Source organism: Neolamprologus brichardi, chromosome 23, assembly GCF_056152115.1.
Source record: "Neolamprologus brichardi isolate AB-2024 chromosome 23, ASM5615211v1, whole genome shotgun sequence".
Classification (NCBI taxonomy): domain Eukaryota; kingdom Metazoa; phylum Chordata; class Actinopteri; order Cichliformes; family Cichlidae; genus Neolamprologus; species Neolamprologus brichardi.
In genome coordinates this window covers 1,170,327-1,190,092 of record NC_142125.1, presented here as the reverse complement: position 1 = coordinate 1,190,092, position 19,766 = coordinate 1,170,327, and the positions used below count along the sequence as shown (strand labels likewise).

Here is a 19,766-nt window from a genome sequence, read left to right as displayed (position 1 = left end):
TGGGTCTGCTGATTGGGAGGGGGCGGGGGGTCACAGGTCATGTGGTAACAGAGAAAATACATTTTTAAAAAAAAGCAAATTAACACTTTTCACCCAAAGCAAAGACGAGGGCAAGGATTTAAAAAGATCTGATTTGGTCAAATCATTTTTGCAAGTCAGCAAAAGGTCCCATCTACTGATTAGAAAAGGGGTGAAAGGGGGAGGGGCTCGTTTTATTGATTAGATAAGAAAACAAAACATGGCTCCATGTGACATTTTGAAAAGCTCTCAGAGTAGCTGGTGCCACCAGCGTGACCGTTTCTCGATTTAAAAAAGGCAAATCAGACAAAGACGACACAGGAAACAAACAAATGGCACGAAAAGCAAACAGAAACGCCAAAGTGAAAACTATCACTACACAACTACATTAATGATGTGACGGGGTTTGTATTAAAGGCATGGAGATACGATCTAATAGCTACTTCACATTTCATTTAGACAGATCGACGTCGTGTCCGTAAACAGTACTCGTGTTTGAGGCTGTCACGCTCCAGTCGCTCTCGACACAACGCTCACAGTCTACACGCTGGACGGTTTCAGACACAGCGAACCGTCAGCGGCTGATCGTGCGAGCGTTATATTTAGAGAGACTCCCTGGTGATCGGCCCTCCTGACAAAAGGAAATTCTGGGATAAACTGTGCGGTCAGCTTCTCCCTCTAGCTGCCTGAGACGACACGTGACGTCACGACGTTTGGCTCGTGAAGTACGCCGAGAAGAGGGACGGGGAGCGATCGGTGCAGCCACGTGACATCTCAACCAATCTCATCATGACCTGTGAGATTAACCCCCGTCGTTAGAGGTTAAAAACAACACGAGTGACCACGCTGAATGAATGACAGACGTCTGTGGAGACTGAAATGATTCCTGATTATTCTGGTCCATGAGACCAAACGGGTCAAAGTTGGCAGCAAGACAGGATCTGACATCATTGTTTGTGCATTAGGGACGAAGGAAATGGAAGTGATTCTGCTGGTTTGGAAACCATCGTGACAACAGCAGCTCGGTCCAGCCTCAGTGTCTTATTGGCCAGAGTTTATTGAATTTGAGGAAAAAGGGTACAGTAGGGTCCGGGGCAATAAACGCTGCTGCACGCCTTAGTGGGCCTTGGCCTTGGGTTGAGTGATTCTACGGACAACACTGTACAGGACTCCAAAGTTCTGCAAAGAGACGAAAGAAACAGGGTTAGTCTCATGAGCCCGACACACTCTGCAGACCTCTACAGCTCCACAGGTACTGCCCGACTAACTACACCTGGTGAGGTGTGGGTTAGGGTATGTCTGAAGTTGGCCTTGGGCTAATCGAGCTGCTCTTGTAGCCGGTACCAGACTAATTGTTTCCCATTTTAATTGATGCTTAAAGTTGCATTCTAAAGGTTATGCAGCAGTCTGCCACCAGATGGCGCTGCATTGTCGAGAAGTGCAATAAATCTGTTAATCTAGGCTTGATCTCTTTGTTAATACCGTTAGTGTTTGCTTTTAAAAAGGCGAAAGAATAAGATGGTGTGTCCTATACAAAAAGAGATCCTCAGAGTGTGGAGGAGACACCAGGGAACATGAGAAGAGCTGGGCAGGGCCACAGGAGGACGCCGTTTTCTTCACCAACGTAAGCCGTTCACACAGAGTAAATGTGAGAGATGTGAAAGTCTCTGCTGTGGTGAACTTGATTCCACCTGCAACATAATCCAGTATAACTGGGGGAGCATATTTGTAACCCGCTGGGTACCAGGATGAAAGAGCAGCTGTTGGGCCTCGCGTGGGTACGGCGCCCGGAGCGTCTCTGCAGGTCCTGATGACAAAGACACTGACGGGCCCACGCAGTCGCTTTAGGACGTTATGCAACACTGTTCAAATCCACCAAACAGCACCACAGCAGTGATCCAAATCTGAATGCATTCGCCGTCTCATCTCCAGACTGTCAGGAGTGCAAACAGCTACATCCTGATTCAGCCTCTGATTCTAAACCTTTACATTTATGTGACTGTGAATCAAATCAAGCCCTTATGGTTAATTTAATTTTCATCTCTGCTGATGTTCGTTACATCATTTTGTACTCAGTGAATTACCCGACTTGAGTATTCGGTTGGATCTGATGTGAGAGTTAAGTGTTCCCTAATGATGTTCCCTAAGAGTTAAGTGTTCCCTAATGATGTTCCCTAAGAGTTAAGTGTTCCCTAATGATGTTCCCCAAGAGTTAAGTGTTCCCCAATGATGTTCCCTAAGAGTTAAGTGTTCCCTAATGATGTTCCCTAAGAGTTAAGTGTTCCCTAATGATGTTCCCTAAGAGTTAAGTGTTCCCTAATGATGTTCCCTAAGAGTTAAGTGTTCCCTAATGATGTTCCCTAAGAGTTAAGTGTTCCCCAATGATGTTCCCTAAGAGTTAAGTGTTCCCTAATGATGTTCCCTAAGAGTTAAGTGTTCCCTAATGAGTCGAAAAGATGGCATCATAAATAAAGTGACATGACACTTACCTGGATAGCCAAATACACCATCCCCAGGTAGGCTGCGATGCAGACAGCCAGCAGCAGGTCAAAGATAGCGGGCTTCACTCTGAGTGAGGAAAAAAGAAAAGTTTAACATGGGGAAGAGAGCGTTGCTACATCATGTTTTAATTTATGAATTTGATCTCATATGCAACAAAGTTTCAAAATAATTATGACATCACAGCTGTGAGCTGCAGAGGAGCCTTAAAGCCGCTCTGTGCAGAGAAAACGAGCTTCCTGAAGCCGTACCTGTAAGCATTCATCGTCTGCTTCAGCTGGTCATAAAACACAAACTCTGGATCCCTGAAGAGGAGAGAACGAGAAGCTGACATGCTGACGAGGAAACAGGTCAATAAACCTCCATCCCATCGCTGCGGGTGTGGATTTTTTCCTTTTTTTTTTTTACCTCTTGTCAGCTTTGACGTAGTGTCTTTTGACATCCTTGAGGTAGCGTCCCAGGTGATACTCCAGGGTGGACACCACGGTGCTGTCTTTGTCCACCAGCTGAGCAGCTCTGGGCTGCGCCGTGAGCCAGTCCACCACGGCTGACAGCTGCTCGTCCTGCACCTGCTGGTGGGAGACCAACACGTGAGCTCAACACCCGTGATCGCTGAGAGACTGAAGATGTAATGAATCCAGATTCAGAACTAAAAATTAAGTTATCTGCTGCACTGTGTATGTTTTAGGAGAATAAAATCAGGTTCCAGGGAGGCGTGCGACTCGGATGATGATGTAACAGGACAGACAGGTGACGTACCATCTGCTCAGTGAAAATCTGCAGGTCTCCAGGTGCTCCCTTTAAGTTTAAACAAACAGCTCACGTTAGCATTACAGTGTCTACAAACTTCATCTGTTTAAACCTTTTTAAAAATTGCTGTTTAGACCTTTTCTGTAAGGTTGTAGACGACCCTCGCCAGAGCCTCTGCTACCAGCTTGGTGTTCCTGCTGAGCTTCTTCACATCTACGTGAGGCCTGTAAGACACAAATACGAGTTTGCAGACAGTTAGACGACAGGAAGTCGTCCGAGGCGAAGAGCAGAAACCGGGGAGCTGATCACAGAGCGTCTGTTTTCACACACAGACAGGCTGAGACGTAGGAAGTCTGAGAAGACGCTCGCTCACAGAGACAAATCGACGGCTACAGGAGAGGAAACGACTCTCCTGACTCCTGACAACCTTTTTAGATGAAACATCATAAACATTATTGACAGCATGGAAAAGTCCTGCCTGTCTGCAGAGTAAAAAAGACCATCTAGATGATGCCTTTGCTAAGATTTTCCTGAATCTTGGTGGAAAATATCAAATAAAGAAAATGGAGTAAAAACAAAAAAGAAATACAGGTTATGTAGACGGTGCATCAATGTTCCTGAGCAAAAACATCAACAAAACAAGAATCTGACCACAGCTCATGACCGGCAGCTGGAATGGAAACACTATTTTTTGGTGATTCAAGAAACTGCAGTAATGAACCCACCCAGCAGGGGGCTCTCCCGCTCCGTGGCGAGAGGAGGGGGACACTGACCGCACGTCCATGATGCTGGAGCGCTGAGCCAGCCGGTGCGAGGGCAGGTGGGACAGAGTGAAGGCGGGCAGGCGGCGGATCCCGAAACGTTCGTGCTCCCACGCCAGCATGTCGTCAGCCAGGTTGATTTTCTTGTGGACCATGGAGAACTTGACCTCTGGATACTGACTCGCAACCACCTGAGAGGAAGACGCAGAAGAATGTGACCTCTGCTTTGGGTGTAATCTGTGATCCGTCTAAGCTGCGCCAAGACATCATCGAGTCTGTGACTTCTTACCGCCTCCAGCTCTTTCAGCAGGGAATACTGAGGGGTTCCCTCTTTGGGGGGTTTGGACACATGGAGGTGCAGAGAGTCTCCGTTCCCCAAAGTATCCAGACACAACACAAAGGCTACGTTATCCTGCAGCAGACTGGAGTCTGACAAGGAAGACGGGAAGAAGAGACAACAGATATAACCAGCTTTTAAACACATTACTACTAAAAATACTACAAACTACATTCAATAATTATAAAATATGTTTTTATTAACTTGATGTTGAAATGTGGATTATGGATGCATGAATGCTCCAGGGTTTGTGTGAGACTGCTGAACGATACCTGTGTGGTCTAAATTGTCCTCCAGCCAGCGTTTGGTGCCCTGGTAGTTAAACTTTCCTCCGCCGGACAGAAAGAACAGCAGGTTGTACCTGAACACAGCACGATTCACACATGAGAGGGTTTTGCAATGTTGGTATTAGGGCTGCCACGATTAGTCGACTAGTCACGATTACGTCGACTATCAAAATCGTCGACGACTGATTTAATAGTCGACACGTCGTTTGAAGCTTTGTAAGATCCCAAAAGACGCAGGAATAAGTAGTAGGATTTAAGAGTGTAATAACAGACTGAAACAGAAGATGGCAGCACTGCATGTACAAGGATGCCAGCTGCCGTTAAACCCCGAAGAAGAAGAAGCTGTGTCCCAGAATTCATAGCGCAGCCCAGCTCAGTTTCCAACAATGGCGGCAGCTAGTTAGTTTTAATATTACTCTTATTATTCTTTCTGGGTCACAAAATAAACGTTTAACATATTTTCAGGCGAGAATGTAGCTGTGTAAACCTCAAATATCTGCTCAGTTTATCAAGACACCACATATTTTCAAAAGCGCTCCGACGTTTTCGGAGACGTCTGTTACCCACTAGCTCGATAGCTAGCCGGGAGCTAGGCTCACTAGAGCCGTGAGAACACCGGACTCCCGCAAATCGTTTTCAAACCCACCACTGTCTTTCGCTACTCAGGTTAAACATGATATATAAGTCACTTAGATAACTTAAAAATCTTATTGTTTGGCTTTTTTTAGTATTTTATTTGTTCCTGAGTAAATCGGTTTGGCTGAGATTAAAGTTATAGTTTTTACACAGCTGAATAAACATCAAGCAGACAGCTGATTATCAGAAGTGTGAGATGCTCGAGAATATTCCGGTGTCCTGTTATATTTTAGATAGCAAGGAGTTTATTAAACTTCACCGAAACAATCTGCAAATTTCATTAAAATTTAATAAACTATCATCTTGTCTTTATTTTTAGTTAGCACCTTAAACACTTAAAGCTGTAAGCTAATGATAGTTATATAAGAGCAGATGCTGCTGGTGCAATAAGCTGTACGTTTTACGTCCAATGGATGATGATCTGATTAGTCGACTAATCGCAAAAATAATCAGTGACTAGTCGACTATCAAAATAATCGTTTGTGGCAGCCCTAGTTGGTATATACACTCACTGCAAACATCTAGACAGCCAATCACATGGCAACAAATCAATCCAACCAGAGATGGGAGCCAGAGGAGAATGTCTAAAATGCTTCAAGCTGATGTGACATGAAAGATGGATCTGCCCTGCTTTGTGTAATTGGTGGTGATGTGATGGTGTGGGCGGCGTCTTCTAAGCACACTTTTAAGCTTTGAAACATGGCGTCTGCTGGAAGCAGCCATCACTGTGGTTGTAAACACATGGTCAGCAACACTCAAGACAGAATGTGGTGTTTAAATGATGCAGCCTGTAATCATGGCGCCTATGGAAAATAAAAAACAAGGTTTTTCTAAAATGACGCAAATGTCCAACGAGTTTTATCTAAAATGCAACGACCACAACTTGAAATTGAGGCTAAAGTGGAAGAAACACAAATAACAACAAACAAACTAAATCAATCTCTCCTCCACTGCATGTCTGTGCGTCCCTCCCCGAGCCGAAGGTTTCTTCCTGTTTCTTTTCCATTGTTGCCGAGTGATTGTTCAAAGTGGGTAATTTGATTGTTATGAAGCGCCGTGAGGCAACTGTTGTTGTGATTCAGGGCTATAGAAATAACATTCGATCAAATCTAAATCTCCTGAGTGCTCGTGGTCGTTCAACAAAGAGTCAAAATAACAGAGAAATTCACAGATTTTCAATAAAACAAGACGACACAGAGTCATGTGTCACCCTCACAAAGGCCCGCTCGTTTCCAATGTCAGGAGGGTCCTTAAATTCAAATCTATAAAATGTACTGTGTTTGTGTAGATTACTTTGAGGAGGCATTATCAATCAGCTGAAGCGAGATGCTCAGCACATCTCTTTTACTGTAAATAAGCATCTGATGGAGTTTAGTTGGAGCTAAGCGCAGCCCTGCAGTCACATCGGTTTGATTTGGTTGTTGTGTAATAACACAGCTTCCCATATTTGATCACACTTGGCTCCAGCAGAGAAAAAATGATGATGAAGCCAATCTCTTCAGTTCAGCTCCAATTAAAAACCATTGACGGATGCCATCACTTACTACATCATCTTATATAAGGCCTACAGCAGTGCCAACGATGCACTTATGGTAAAGTCGACTTTCGCAGTCTTTAACAAGTGATTTCTTTCACTTCCTCTGCTGTTAAGTACTTTCAGACACACCGTATCAGGATATTAGTGACCGCTCTGAGTGTTTAACACGGTCAGATGTGCTCGTTAGCTCAGCCGAGTGCAAAGATAATTCAATACAGTCCTCAAGAAGCAGCCTGACCATAACAAATGAGACAGATGTAACAAACACACTCTGGCTTATGTTCACATGAACTACTGAGGTCAGCAATCAATGCTACGTCTGTTTTCTCATATACACTGCAGATGTATTCACTGACCCATCTAAGTCACTGAACTCAGGCGTTCACATCACTTTCATGGCCACAGGTGTATAAAGTCATGCAGACCGCTCCTACAAACGTGTGGAAGGAGGAGTTGCTCTCAGGATCTCAGTGACCTCCAGCGTTGCACCGTGACAGCTGAAGTGATTTGGAACAACAATCATCGAGCGCAGACGTCCACACTGAGATGTTTTTGAAAACCCGTCTTCTTCTCTCCGTTTTGGCCTTCCAGCCACACTAAGACGGCGTTTTTTGAAAACGCTCTTCAAAGTGGATAAATTGGAAAGCGCCGGTTTCGCGTCGCAGTGTGGACAGCGTAAACGGAGGCTTTCAAAAGCCATCGCGCATTTTAGTCATTTGATGCAGTCATGTGACCAATTCAACTAAGACGGCGGAGAGCATCGTGCAGCAGTGGTTTTGGTTTCCTCTCAATTTTGACAGTTATTAAAGATTAATATCAGTGATACAAGCTCCAGATAAAACTCGGCACTTTTCCTCCACATTTTGCCACAAAGTAAATAAACGGCAGACTGAAATGACGCAGCTCAATCATCTTACTTTTCATCACCAAGCACAATGCAAAGTGTTGGCGTGAAGCAAACCACCACTGGACTCTGGAGCAGCGGACGCTTGTTCTCTGGAGTGACCAATCGCACAATTCGATGGACGAGTCTGGATTTTACGGTTGCCAAGAGAACGGTGACTGCATTGTGTCAAGTTTGGTGGAGGGGGATTATGGTGTGGGGTCGTCGTTTTTAGCTTCTCACATCTTACATAAAGGGCGAGAAGTTCCTGTGAAAGGAATTCTTAATGCTTCAGCATATTTTGGACCATTTCATGCTCCCAACTTTGTGGAAACAGTTCGGGGACGACCCCTTCCTGTTCCAACATGACTGCACACCAGTGCACAAAGATACGGATGAGCGAACGTGCTGTGGAAGAACACGACTGCACAGAGTCCTGACCTCAACCCGACAGAACACCTTTGGGATGAATTCGAGCGGAGCCAACATCAGTGTCTGACCTCACAAAAATGCTTCTGAAAGAATGGTTTCAGGGATTTTTTCGACAAAACTCTTAAACCCCGTGAAAGCTTTCCCAGAAGAGCGGAAGCTGTTACAGCTGACATCATATTAAACCCTATGGATTACGAATGTCACTCGAGTTCAGGGGCAGAACAGACCTTCAGTGCGACGTCTAGCTTAAAGACATCGCACCACGGTGCTACCTGAGACACAAATGATCAGAAACATCGTAACGTGATCGTTGTTACTCACGCGGCGTGCGTCCTCTTGTAGGTGTAGAGTTTGGAGAAGAGTCGGGCCAGTTCCAGTAACATGGACACTCCGCTGCCGTTTGAGTCTGCTCCGTATGACAGCCACTACACGACAGAGCACAGGCTGATTACTTTGCTGCCCTATTTTCTCTTTTTTGCCCAACTCTCCACAAATATAACCTCTCCTACTTCAGCAGATCCTGCAGATATTTACTGACAAACCCCCTGACTGTGTCCAAGTTGTCAGTCATGACCGAGTTAGGAAAAAAGAAGCATACCGGAGCAACACCAAAGGAGTCGTAATGAGCCACCACCACGATGGTGGGGAGGTCCTCTCCTCCAACTCCAGCCAGACGGCCCTGTGAGCAAACAGATTCAGCCGTTATATCACGCTGAGAATAAAGAGGAAAGAACAGGAAACAATCTCACTGTGTTCGGTTAATTCCACTCTTCTGCTAATCTGCTGATCCTCTGCAGTCAGACTGAAGAGCTTTTTTAACACAAAGCTCAAAATGACTGTTTTTAGTCAATATAATGTACTTAAAAGCTGCATCAGCTCTAATCTTCACCTACATTTATTAAAAGAGAGCAGAGGATGGAGTGACATGTGCTCCTGAAATTCAGATAAATTATCTCCAATTAGAGTAAAGCAAGTTTAGAGATAAGCATCCCCTACAGAGGTTTCATTAAATATGAGTACACACTAACTGCACACTAACTTTCTTTCTTTTAACAAAGGGATGAGTTTGTGGTACTGAGATAGTCCATGAAACTCTCAGGCAAACACAGCTTCTGTCCATTTGGACATTTTAACCCGAAACATCAACGCGCTCGTCTGATACGGTTCAAAGGTTACTCTAATGTAAAGTCTTGTTCCCATCAGTTTCCTGACTTTACAGACTAAGAGTCAAGGACAAACTAATCTTGTTGTTTCACTAAAATCTGACGAACACTCTCGGAGGAGGAGAGATTCTTGTGAACTGTGCAGGAGAGATGACAAAGCCTTCAGATGAAATCATTTTGAAATTTTAAATAACATGAATTGTTATTCATTCATTTGTGTTTTTTGTTCTGTATTCTTTTATTTATATTTACTTGTTTAAAAGAAAACAATTCAATTTTATTTATACGTATTTATTTTGTTGTTTTATAAATATTTTATTAATTTAGAGAGCGTCGATTCTCAACAGCAGTCACCTCAAGGCGCTACACTGTGAGGTGAAGCCCCTACACCGTATTAGAAAGAAACCCCAACAATCACATGACCCCTCATATGAACACCTGGCAACAGTGGGCAGGAAAAACAGGAAAAAACCTCTGGCAGAACCAGAAAAAAATGTAATGACTAAAACACATGCAGCCTTTAATCAAACTGTTGTTATTAGAATATTTATTTATGCTAACAGTCAAAATCAATGACTTTGTTCATTGCGTTCAGTTTATTTTGGCAAATTAATGTGCTGAGAGCAGAAGATATGATCATGTGTTTTAGCAGTGTTACCGTTATTCTTCATCATCATCATCACCTATTTACATACAGTAGGGCTGTTCGATATAACGATATATATCTGATGACGATATAAAAACGTCTATCGTTTCATTTTACGCTATCGTTTGTTTCGTGGTGTCTCAAAATAAACTGTTTACGTCAATATTTTTTCATGGTTTTTCTGGTCACTGTAGTTATTATTAATTTCTTAAAGTTCTTTCTTTCTCTTATATTTAATATAACCACACTACTGACAGACAAGCGCCTGTTTTTATGCGTTGTCGTTAGCAACAACGACCCTAACAGCATCGCGTGTCCGCTTGGTTATGTTCCACATAAACCTTTCACAATAAAGCTCAAGATCCTGTTGAGACTTTTCAAAATAAACTGAATCACGTAAAAGCAGATTATTTACGGATGAGAAGTAAAAAAGACGCCAGGTGCTAAAAAATAAAGCTTAGACTCAAACGTTAGAACAGGCTTTTCCCTGCAGCACGCCGTGTAATAAATACTCACAAAGAAAACGGTGCCATTACAACTTATGTCTAAAAATGTGTCGTTTCATGCATCGTTAAAACACTCGACTCCAGCTACACGACGCGCAGCTGGAAACACTTCACGCAAGTCGAGCTGCCCGAGAGTCACAGACTTTACAGAAAATGTTACATTTTTGTGATTTATATCGTTATCGGGACGATAGATGTCTTATATCGGGATATGAGATTCTGGTCATATCGCACAGCCCTACACACGAGTACCTAAAGTAAAACAGCGCCAAGCAGTTTAAAACTGCAGTTTATTGTAAGAGCTCTATTTCCCATCCAGAAACACTGAGTCAAGTCAGAGTAATCCCTGCTGAGTAAATCCACAGCTTTTGACCTGCTCGACTGTTTCTCGTTCAGGAGTTTAAGCCCACCCACATATTCAGAAGTCGCACACAAAACACTAAACCAACAGTCAGAGCTTCAGGCAGCAGCAGCTTCCACCTCAAAGCAGAGAGAAAATCATCTGAATAGGTTTTTGTTATGTATTAGTGTTTGGCCTGAAGGCTTTTTTATAAAAACAAAAATACTAATCAACACAACTCGCCTTGGCAACATTTAAGAGACCAATGAGGAGAATCGAGCACCATGTCCCCAATGAGTAAATTAAACCGTTTCATTTCACTCAGTTGATTTTCCTCGTGTTCACCGTAGGAGGAAAACGCCTTCAAAAGCTCTCAGAGAAACGATCCAAACAAAACTTTAAACTGTGACCCTTCATTATGTAAAACATAGTCGTAACCACTGTACTGCTTTGGCTGTGGACAAAAAAAATATCTTCCAAAAAGGCTGTAATATTCTAACATACATGAAGCTACTTTTCCTTATAAACAAAGGACTGCCAAACGGATCCGTCTCTTCTCCCAGAGCGACATTTGTCAAACAAGCGTGTAAACGACCACCTAATACTTTACATCTACCTGACATGAACATGCAGGTATCCTACACAGAGTTTACAATAGTGGCTAAGATACAACAGCAACGACAACAATGACAACTGACAAAGTGGTGGAAGTGTTACTGGAAGTAATGTAATGAAAGTAATCCAGAATTGAATTCAAAATCCTGCTCCTCACATACAAGGTCTTAAATAATCAGGCCCCATCTTATCTTAATGACCTTGTAGTACCATATCACCCTATTAGAGCACTTCGCTCCCGCTCTGCAGGCCTACTTGTTGTTCCTAGAGTATTTAAAAGTAGAATGGGAGGCAGAGCCTTCAGTTTTCAGGCCCCTCTTCTGTGGAACCAGCTTCCAGTTTGGATTCAGGAGACAGACACTATCTCTACTTTTAAGATTAGGCTTCAAACTTTCCTTTTTGCTAAAGCATATAGTTAGGGCTGGACCAGGTGACCCTGAATCCTCCCTTAGTTATGCTGCAATAGACGTAGGCTGCCGGGGGATTCCCATGATGCATTGAGTTTTTCCTTTCCAGTCACCTTTCTCACTCACTATGTGTTAACAGACCTCTCTGCATTGAATCATATCTGTTATTAACCTCTGTCTCTCTTCCACAGCATGTCTTTATCCTGTCTTCCTTCTCTCACCCCAACCAATCACAGCAGATGGCCCCGCCCCTCCCTGAGCCTGGTTCTGCTGGAGGTTTCTTCCTGTTAAAAGGGAGTTTTTCCTTCCCACTGTCGCCAAAGTGCTGCTCATAGGGGGTCATATGATTGTTGGGTTTTTCTCTGTATCTATGAAGCGCCTTGAGGCGACTTTTGTTGTGATTTGGCGCTATATAAATAAAATTGAATTGAATTGAATTGAATTGAATTGAACACACACGTAGCAGACATGGAAACTGTAATCTTACACTGGAGGTCCCTGCAATCTAAATATTAGAGGTGGGGGGAAAAAAACACGATACAGCATTGTATTGCAATATTGTATTTACACAGGGGACATTAAATATTTTACTAAATGAATTAAAACACAAGAACGAGAGGACCCTCCTCATGCACCACAAAGGAACGTTGCTGGGTGCAAATGTAACAGTTAAATATGAATCTGGAAACTTTCTGCATTTCTGTCTTTGTGACGATCAGAAACAAATCGAATGACCGTATTCGATCGCAAACTGATTTCAGTTATGGTCGGATTTAATGACAGCGTTTGTGTGCTTGATGATCTCATTTTGCATAAATCATTTTTGAGTTATTTGTTTTATCCAGTAAGATAAAAGTTATTGATAAAGTTGACCTTTAAGCACATCATTTGCAGTTGAAAGAAGCTGATAACTCACATATATGTTATTGCAATATTCAGCACGACAAAATATAAAAAATAGTGTATTATGGGATGTTCCCACCTCTAGTAATGGTGTCATATCTGCTACATGAGCTTTTTAGACTTCTACATCAACGTGACTTTTTTAAACCCCAACCTCCCCAAATATATATTTTTATATAAACTAACTGTGAGCAACAAACTAAAAAATAAAGCAAATTAAAATGCATATAACTCTTCTTTTATTTGTCATAAGGCGCAGTAAACACTCTGGCAATTATCTCATGGATCAGTTGTTACAGAGGTAAGTATGGTTAACATGTGGCTGTAAAGCAGGAGCATTATCCACCGCCAAAGTCTGGCAAGGAACAACACAAGGATGAAATCAGAAAAGATAAATGAACATCCAATCAGTTTGTAATGTGGCTCACCTCTAAACTGGTGATGGCCCAGTCACTGACGGCTTTGCTCTGAGCTCCACTGGTCACCATCTGAAAGCCGTTGGCTGTGGCCGTATGCAGCAGGACTAGAGAAAGCACAAAAAACATTATAAAAAACTAAAACGTGACGTTTAAAATCATACACACTGCAGATCATCAGCAGGTTCTCTACCTTCGGCTGCTGATAAGGAGCCCTGTGAGGATGAGGAGGTCAGCGTCTGTGTGTAGATAGACAGCAGCTCGTCATCCTCCATGGCGAAGTAGACGGGGACGATGGTCTCAGTAGCCAACATCTCAGGCTCCAACTCCATGAACTGCTACAGGGAGACACGGTCGAGGACAGCAGAGTTAATAAAAGGGAAGGAAATCTGACTCAACCGCTTCATCTCTGCCAGCGCCGAGAAGAACGAATGATGGGCGGAAGCAGCAAACTGCTCGACACATTTACAGAGCTGTGTAACAAAAATCTGTGCAGATAACAATTCACCAGACATGTTAATTAGTTTAACATAACACATCAAATGCCTACTACTACTATACGTCCCTCCTTTTCCAGAAGATTCCCACGCGTGAAGTGGGAGGTTTAATTAGTCACAACATGTAGAGCACGAACACAGGAACACAGCGCACACTCAGGCTTATATGGTGCAAAGAAACCCGTCAAAAACAGCTCAAAGAGGTGATGCCTTCCTGTTCCTATCACAACTGAGGTGCCCTTGAGCATGGCACTTACTGCTGTAAAATTATGCTTTAGTTTTATCTCTGTGCAGACTATTAGCAGCAGAAAGGGGAAAAATATACTATGCATAAAAAAATGTCAACACTGGGTGTGTCTGTTTGTGCCTTCCTGCGATGTAAACGTGTAAGCCACATGTTCTGAAACATGTTCTGACCTGATGTCTTACTTGGTCATATCTTCTGCAAATTATAAATATAAACTAAAGCTGTGAGCACAAAGTAGCTCACCTGCTGTTGTAATGCAATAAATTATAGCGCACACTAACAAAATCAGTGATGACTCAATGGTAGCAGAGCTTTTATTAGAACAGGGTAGGCTTATATATTTCTCTTTGCTTTAGTGAATTTTTATTTAAAAAATGGCCGACGATTATGTAAAAACAAACACCAGAGTTACTAAAATAAGCCAATAATATACAAATCAGACGGGCTTGTCATAAATGTGACTGCGACCTGCCCTGATTGAAACAAAAGCACTCTGACCAGCAAAACCACAGCTTTACTAAATTAAAAAGAATGATGGGTCAAAAGGTGCTACGGTGCAAACGCAATCCCAAAACTTCAGCCTTTGAAGTCTGATCGTGTGGCCTTGACTGGATTCAAACCTAACACAGTACCTTTAATATGAAAACACACCAACCTGGAAACAGTCAAAGGAACGTGCGCTGAACCTCACCAAGGCCCTGATTTACTCATTTTTCAGTTCTAGTTGAGCAGGGTACCCGAGCTTTTATTATAGAAAGAGTTTTTATTTTTTTACTTTGTTTTATTTTTAGATATATTATTGATTTAGTGACCGTTATGCAGAGTGTATATTTTGCATAACCTGTGGAGCAATTGGGTCAACTTGTTTAAAATGTGCTATAGAAATAAACTCTGACTTCACTATATACTAAAGCCACCGTGGAAACCCACACAGCACTGAACTGAAAATGAAGAAGCATGCGATAGTGGATTGTGGTGTTACAGACTGGCATGCTACCTGCACTATGTCTTGCGGCATAGCAGACATGTTCCTTGGCAGGATGATGACCACAGCCCCCGCTGACTGGCGCAGGGCTTTCTGGTACTTGTCATAGGAGAAGTCCGCCAGCCGCATGATTACACAGCGACGACTTAGCACCTCTGCCTCCACAGTACGGGCCTCCGTGTTCAGGATGGCGTTCCTGGTACCTGAGGACACAAGACACAAGGTTTGGAGCAGCACTGGGTGAGACCTGAAACTAATCTTTCAACACAGGGATGCTGAGGGTGTAAAAAGCTGCTTGGCACAGACCTTGGAGTGGTGAACTATTTGTCAAGGCTGACAGCTGCTATTTACTTATTTCTGCCACAGATACTAGACAGAGGAATCCCTTTAAGACACCCTTCATCTCCTCAGTCACTCTTCAGTGTACATGTTATACAGCCCTACAGGTCATTCACTCATCCAGCTAGTTATCAATTTGAGGAGGAACGGCCTGCCAGGGTTTTGCGCCTCTCACATTTAACTTAAAATCTTTAAACGTACTAAATGAGGATACGTCTTCAGCTCTGAGCTCTGGTTGCATTATTTAAAGGAGCCTGGCTCCTGCTAGGGCCATAGGAAATGAGCTAGCTTATGCTAAGCTACATTAGCAGCCTGTTGTCATTGAAACTCCGCTTCAGGAAATTGGGCGCTTACTGTGTATGACAGCAAGGCTAACTGGTGTCGGACACTGAGCCCAGTCTCACCAACTTCACGCAGGGATGTCTGCTTTTTTGTGACAAGCAGGCTAAAGAAGCAGCCACCTTACCGTACGGCTGTCCCTGTAGGTCGTACTGCTGCATGCGGTACACCGTGAACTCGTGCGACGCCTCGGCCGGGAGCGGAGACACCAGGATCAGCACCGCCGGGATAAAGACGATGAAGGTAAGGGGAAACGAAGATTTAAACATGTTATCGAACACCTCGCTGGCTTCCTCGAACATTGTGGCGACTGTATTGGGCACAAAGCTAAAGATAAAACGACCCGTTGAGCTGTCACCGCTCCCACAGACTGACAGCCAGCCAACCGCAACCGAAGCCACTTCTGATCAGGCGGGCAGCTGGACGACCTCTGGACGGGAAACCGACGAGTCTGACGCCGCTGTTTTTTGTTTTTTCATTAAACCGATTTGCTAAAGTGCTCAGTAAACAATACGAGACATCTTATTTTTTTATTTACAATAGTCAATCGATAATTTCTTATTTTAAACTGAGTTAAATTATGGGTCTTTCAGGGATCGTGTAGGACAACCATAACGGAAGAACTGTAAATTATTTACTGCCACCAGATGGCGCTATGCACCATGGAAACCAGAAGAATCCCTGCGTGATCCTACTGAAGCATACAAAAGCACTAACTCGAGAATCAGTGTTGTGTCTACACATAACACAAAACTTAGCAAAGAGCCGACTTTAAACTGTATCTTTAAGCATTTCAAATCATTTGTTTCCATTTCTTTCGTTGAATCTACAAAAAAATGCCAAAGATAGTTTGACTGACATAAAATTGTATTTTTGTATCAACAAAGTCATTCCCAAAGACCTTTTAGCTACAGCTTGGCATACCTCAGCATTGTGTGCAGTGTTTCCTTAAAAAAACAGCCATGAAAACTGTACAAATGGAGAAGAAAAGAAGGAGTGGGCCTAAAAACTATTTGCAGAAGAAATGAAAGTCATGTCTTTGAAATGGAAAAAAGAAATCCAACCAAGACCTGATACAGGACCTGAACGATGCATCTGCTCGTTCATTTCATACTCTTCACTGAAGCCCCATCAGAAATGGTAAATGGACCTGTGAACTGAGCACTCGAAGCATTTTTTACTACAAGCCTCAGTCACCCATTCACACACATTCATACAAAGGCTTTTACCTTTTAGAGGACCAATGCTACTTCCATGTCCATGGTCACAGAACTTACGGAGTAATGAACCCAAAGTCTGGGATCATCTTGACAGAGAACAGAACTAAAGGCAGCCAACATCCAAAGAAGTGCTTTGAATGTCCTTCAAGAAGCTTTATATACTGTATTTTAGTATACGCAAGCAATAAGCAATACATTTCTGCAGCTTTTTCCCATTTTTCTACCAAAGTATTAAGAAATATGGGGTAGCTCGAGAATTTTGCACTGAACTGTAAGTCAAATTTGACTGGAAATTCATTTTATAGATTTTGTATGACTTTTCACCTCTGTCAGTGGGCGCCAGGGCAGCTGTGGCTACAATGTAGCTGCCATCACCAGTGTGTGAATGTGTGTGTGGATGGGTGGACGACTGACAGTGTTGGGAAGGTTACTTTTAAAATGTATTCAATGGACCCTGTGCACGAGAAAATGCTAACTTCCTGGTTTGAGACCGGATGTGGGGTTGTACATTTCCGGTAGCTTTACTTTGCGGTCAATCGCTACTGCGAAGATATACTCCAAAATTGATGTCCAAAACTCGAAAACGGAACGATCGCGTTAAGTTACAAAGAGCAGAAGGTGGGAACACTCACCACTGTTGTGTCATAAAAATCTAATGATCAATTTTGACGTTTAAAGAGTTTAGATCGATCGGTTGTTTACATCACTAAACACAAGCAGAACTGCAGCAGAAGACACATCGTCCACATTCAGAAGCACATCTCTGTATAGTGACTGGTCTTATGATTTAAACAGGCAAATGTTCAGCATTCAAACTACAGGTGAAGAATAGTCAAACCAGGTGTTTTCCCCGTTATGTTGATATCAGCTAGTCAAGTACACACCTACACAGCATGTTAACAAACCGTGAAAAAAAGCCACACAAAAAATTAATGATTGCTGGTAACGGTTTCTATACATTAGTATTTACGAAGGGTATGTTGTGACTTAACTTCAAAATTACAGCGGTCCCTCGCTATAACGCGGTTCACCTTTCACCTCGCTGTTTCGCAGATTTTTAGTGCAAGTTTGCATGCTTATTTACGTCCTGCGTCCTGATCGCTGCAGACGATCTCCTCCGTCTCTCCTGTACAGTACAGAATCGCTGCATCTATCGCTAGCAGTGTGACTCTGAAGTGCAGTGCTGTATGTCCACGATGTACACGAAACGTTTTGCACCGTCAAAAAATAAAATTGGCTACTTGATTTCACATATTGCTGGTTATTTTTAGAACATAACACCCGCGATAAACGACGGACAGCTGAGAAATATAACATTTGAATCCATTTTCTCTTTTCCCCTGAGGCGTGGGGGGAAAATATCGACAAGTCGATGAACATCATTTACAGATATATTGGGTAAATGCCCGAGACATCTATAGAAATGTGAATCGCCGCTTTATTTATTTATTTGCTTAACTTGTTTTGGACCGTAAACAGGGCGCGAATAGGATACCGGAAACAAACGTCCCCACAGGAGTTTCCGCACCGGAAGTAGCATATGCTAACGTGCACATAGTCCATTACAGATTACAGAATACATGCCCTAAAATGTATTCTGTAACGTATTCCGTTACGTTACTCAATGAGAGTAACGTATTCTGAATACTTTGGATTACTTAATATATTATCATGCTGTTTACAACTACATGAATGTACTATTGCTGTGATTTATTACTGTTACTGAAGGTCCGCGGCTCCGAACCGTAGTAAAGGGACCTCTGGCTAATACGGTGGGTTCTGTGTCGGGCTCATAGCCGAAAACTAGCTTTACTTTGTTGTCTGGGTCAACTTTGCTAGCAGAGACAGAGAGAGGCATTGAAAGGCTGCTCCAACAGAACTTATTGTTTCAGAGGAAAACACGAACACGGTGTACAGTCGAGTCTTAATAGCTTACTTACAGCTGGGCTCGTCAGGCTCTCTTCTTGGCTGCAGTGGTTATTATTATATTTACATGCTTCCAGCTTTTCCTTTTTCTCCCTCCCTCGCTCACAGACACATAACGTGTATGACAGTCCATTCTCCCTGCAGCACGGACTACACTGCCCATGATGCTACATTCTTTAGAGCTATACCTGTAGCATTCTGCCTGTTAGCTTAGCACAACAACAACAAAAAGGCCTCTCTCACCCAGGAAACACGCAGAGAGAGAGCCCTGTAACCATGGCAACCGTAACGCTGCCTGGAACAACAGAACGTAGCTGTCAAACAAAACCCAAACAGTCCTGACCCGCGACAATATGAAACAGGGAAGTACCGCCGTGTAATCCATTTATTTCAACAAAGTAACTGTATTCTAAATACCACCTTTTTAAACGGTAACTGTAACGGAATACAGTTACTCATATTTTGTATTTTAAACACGTAACGGCGGTACATGTATTCCGTTACTCCCCAACACTGACGACTGAATGTAGTGTGAAGCGTTTTGGGGTCATAGGGACTGAGTAAAGCGCTATACAAATACAGGCCATTTACCATTTATGACTAATTTGAGTATTTCAACTCTTTTTCCTGAGGTGTTCATGCCAACAAACAAGCTCAGATGTGTATAATTATAGTGAGGCCTTTATGGGAGTTTTTGTCCAGTTTTATAGTTTTATAGAAAACCAGAAGACTTCCTCTGGGACCCCCCCCCCCCCAAAAAAAAAAAAAAAAGAATATTTCAGCAAGCTTTTCTTTGTTACTTCACAGGAAGGTATAATACATTTATTTAATTCATTAACAACCTGTTCACAGGATCTTACAGACTGCTAATAATTACCCTCCCCCTGATTTCCCTGAGAGTGACGCCTGATTTGGTCGTGTATTGTTTCTCTTTGCAAACAGATTCTATGATTCGATTATGCAGTAACGAACATTTTATAATTTTTATATCAAATAAAGGCATCCAGTCTAATCGAATTGTCTATTTTGATAAAGTTTGATTCAAAAGTCTCTTCATGTTGAGTATTAAATCATTGG

At 42.8% G+C, this 19,766-nt stretch overlaps 1 protein-coding gene across 3 annotated transcripts; it reads right to left on the bottom strand.

Moving 5' to 3' along the window:
- Positions 1-61: 61 nt before the first annotated feature.
- ncln (nicalin) lies at positions 62-16,105 on the bottom strand. 3 transcript variants are annotated; one of them, XM_006803282.3, is made up of 15 exons: positions 15,671-16,105; positions 14,878-15,068; positions 13,330-13,474; positions 13,149-13,243; positions 8,739-8,819; positions 8,462-8,565; positions 4,638-4,726; positions 4,318-4,457; positions 4,041-4,219; positions 3,404-3,491; positions 3,277-3,315; positions 2,926-3,089; positions 2,769-2,822; positions 2,508-2,586; positions 62-1,197 (listed from the first exon to the last, which is right to left on the bottom strand). In XM_006803282.3, exons 1-15 carry the CDS (start codon positions 15,843-15,845, stop codon positions 1,135-1,137), a joined length of 1,686 nt encoding a protein of 561 aa, XP_006803345.2. In that variant the 5' UTR covers positions 15,846-16,105; the 3' UTR covers positions 62-1,134. The 3 variants fall into 3 exon arrangements, with proteins under 3 accessions (XP_006803345.2, XP_006803344.2, XP_006803343.2); XM_006803281.3 differs by having other exon boundaries at positions 2,926-3,086; positions 3,993-4,219; positions 15,671-16,104; XM_006803280.3 differs by having other exon boundaries at positions 3,993-4,219; positions 15,671-16,103.
- Between the last annotated feature and the right edge of the window lie 3,661 nt (positions 16,106-19,766).

Coding starts and splice junctions, on each gene's coding strand:
- ncln (XM_006803280.3), bottom strand. CDS start 15,845: ATGTTCGAGGAAGCCAGCGAGGTGTTCGATAACATGTTTAAATCTTCG. Junction 13,244..13,329: donor CTCCTTATCAGCAGCCGAAG/GTAGAGAACCTG, acceptor TGCTTTCTCTAG/TCCTGCTGCATACGGCCACA. Junction 2,587..2,768: donor CAGACGATGAATGCTTACAG/GTACGGCTTCAG, acceptor TTCCTCACTCAG/AGTGAAGCCCGCTATCTTTG.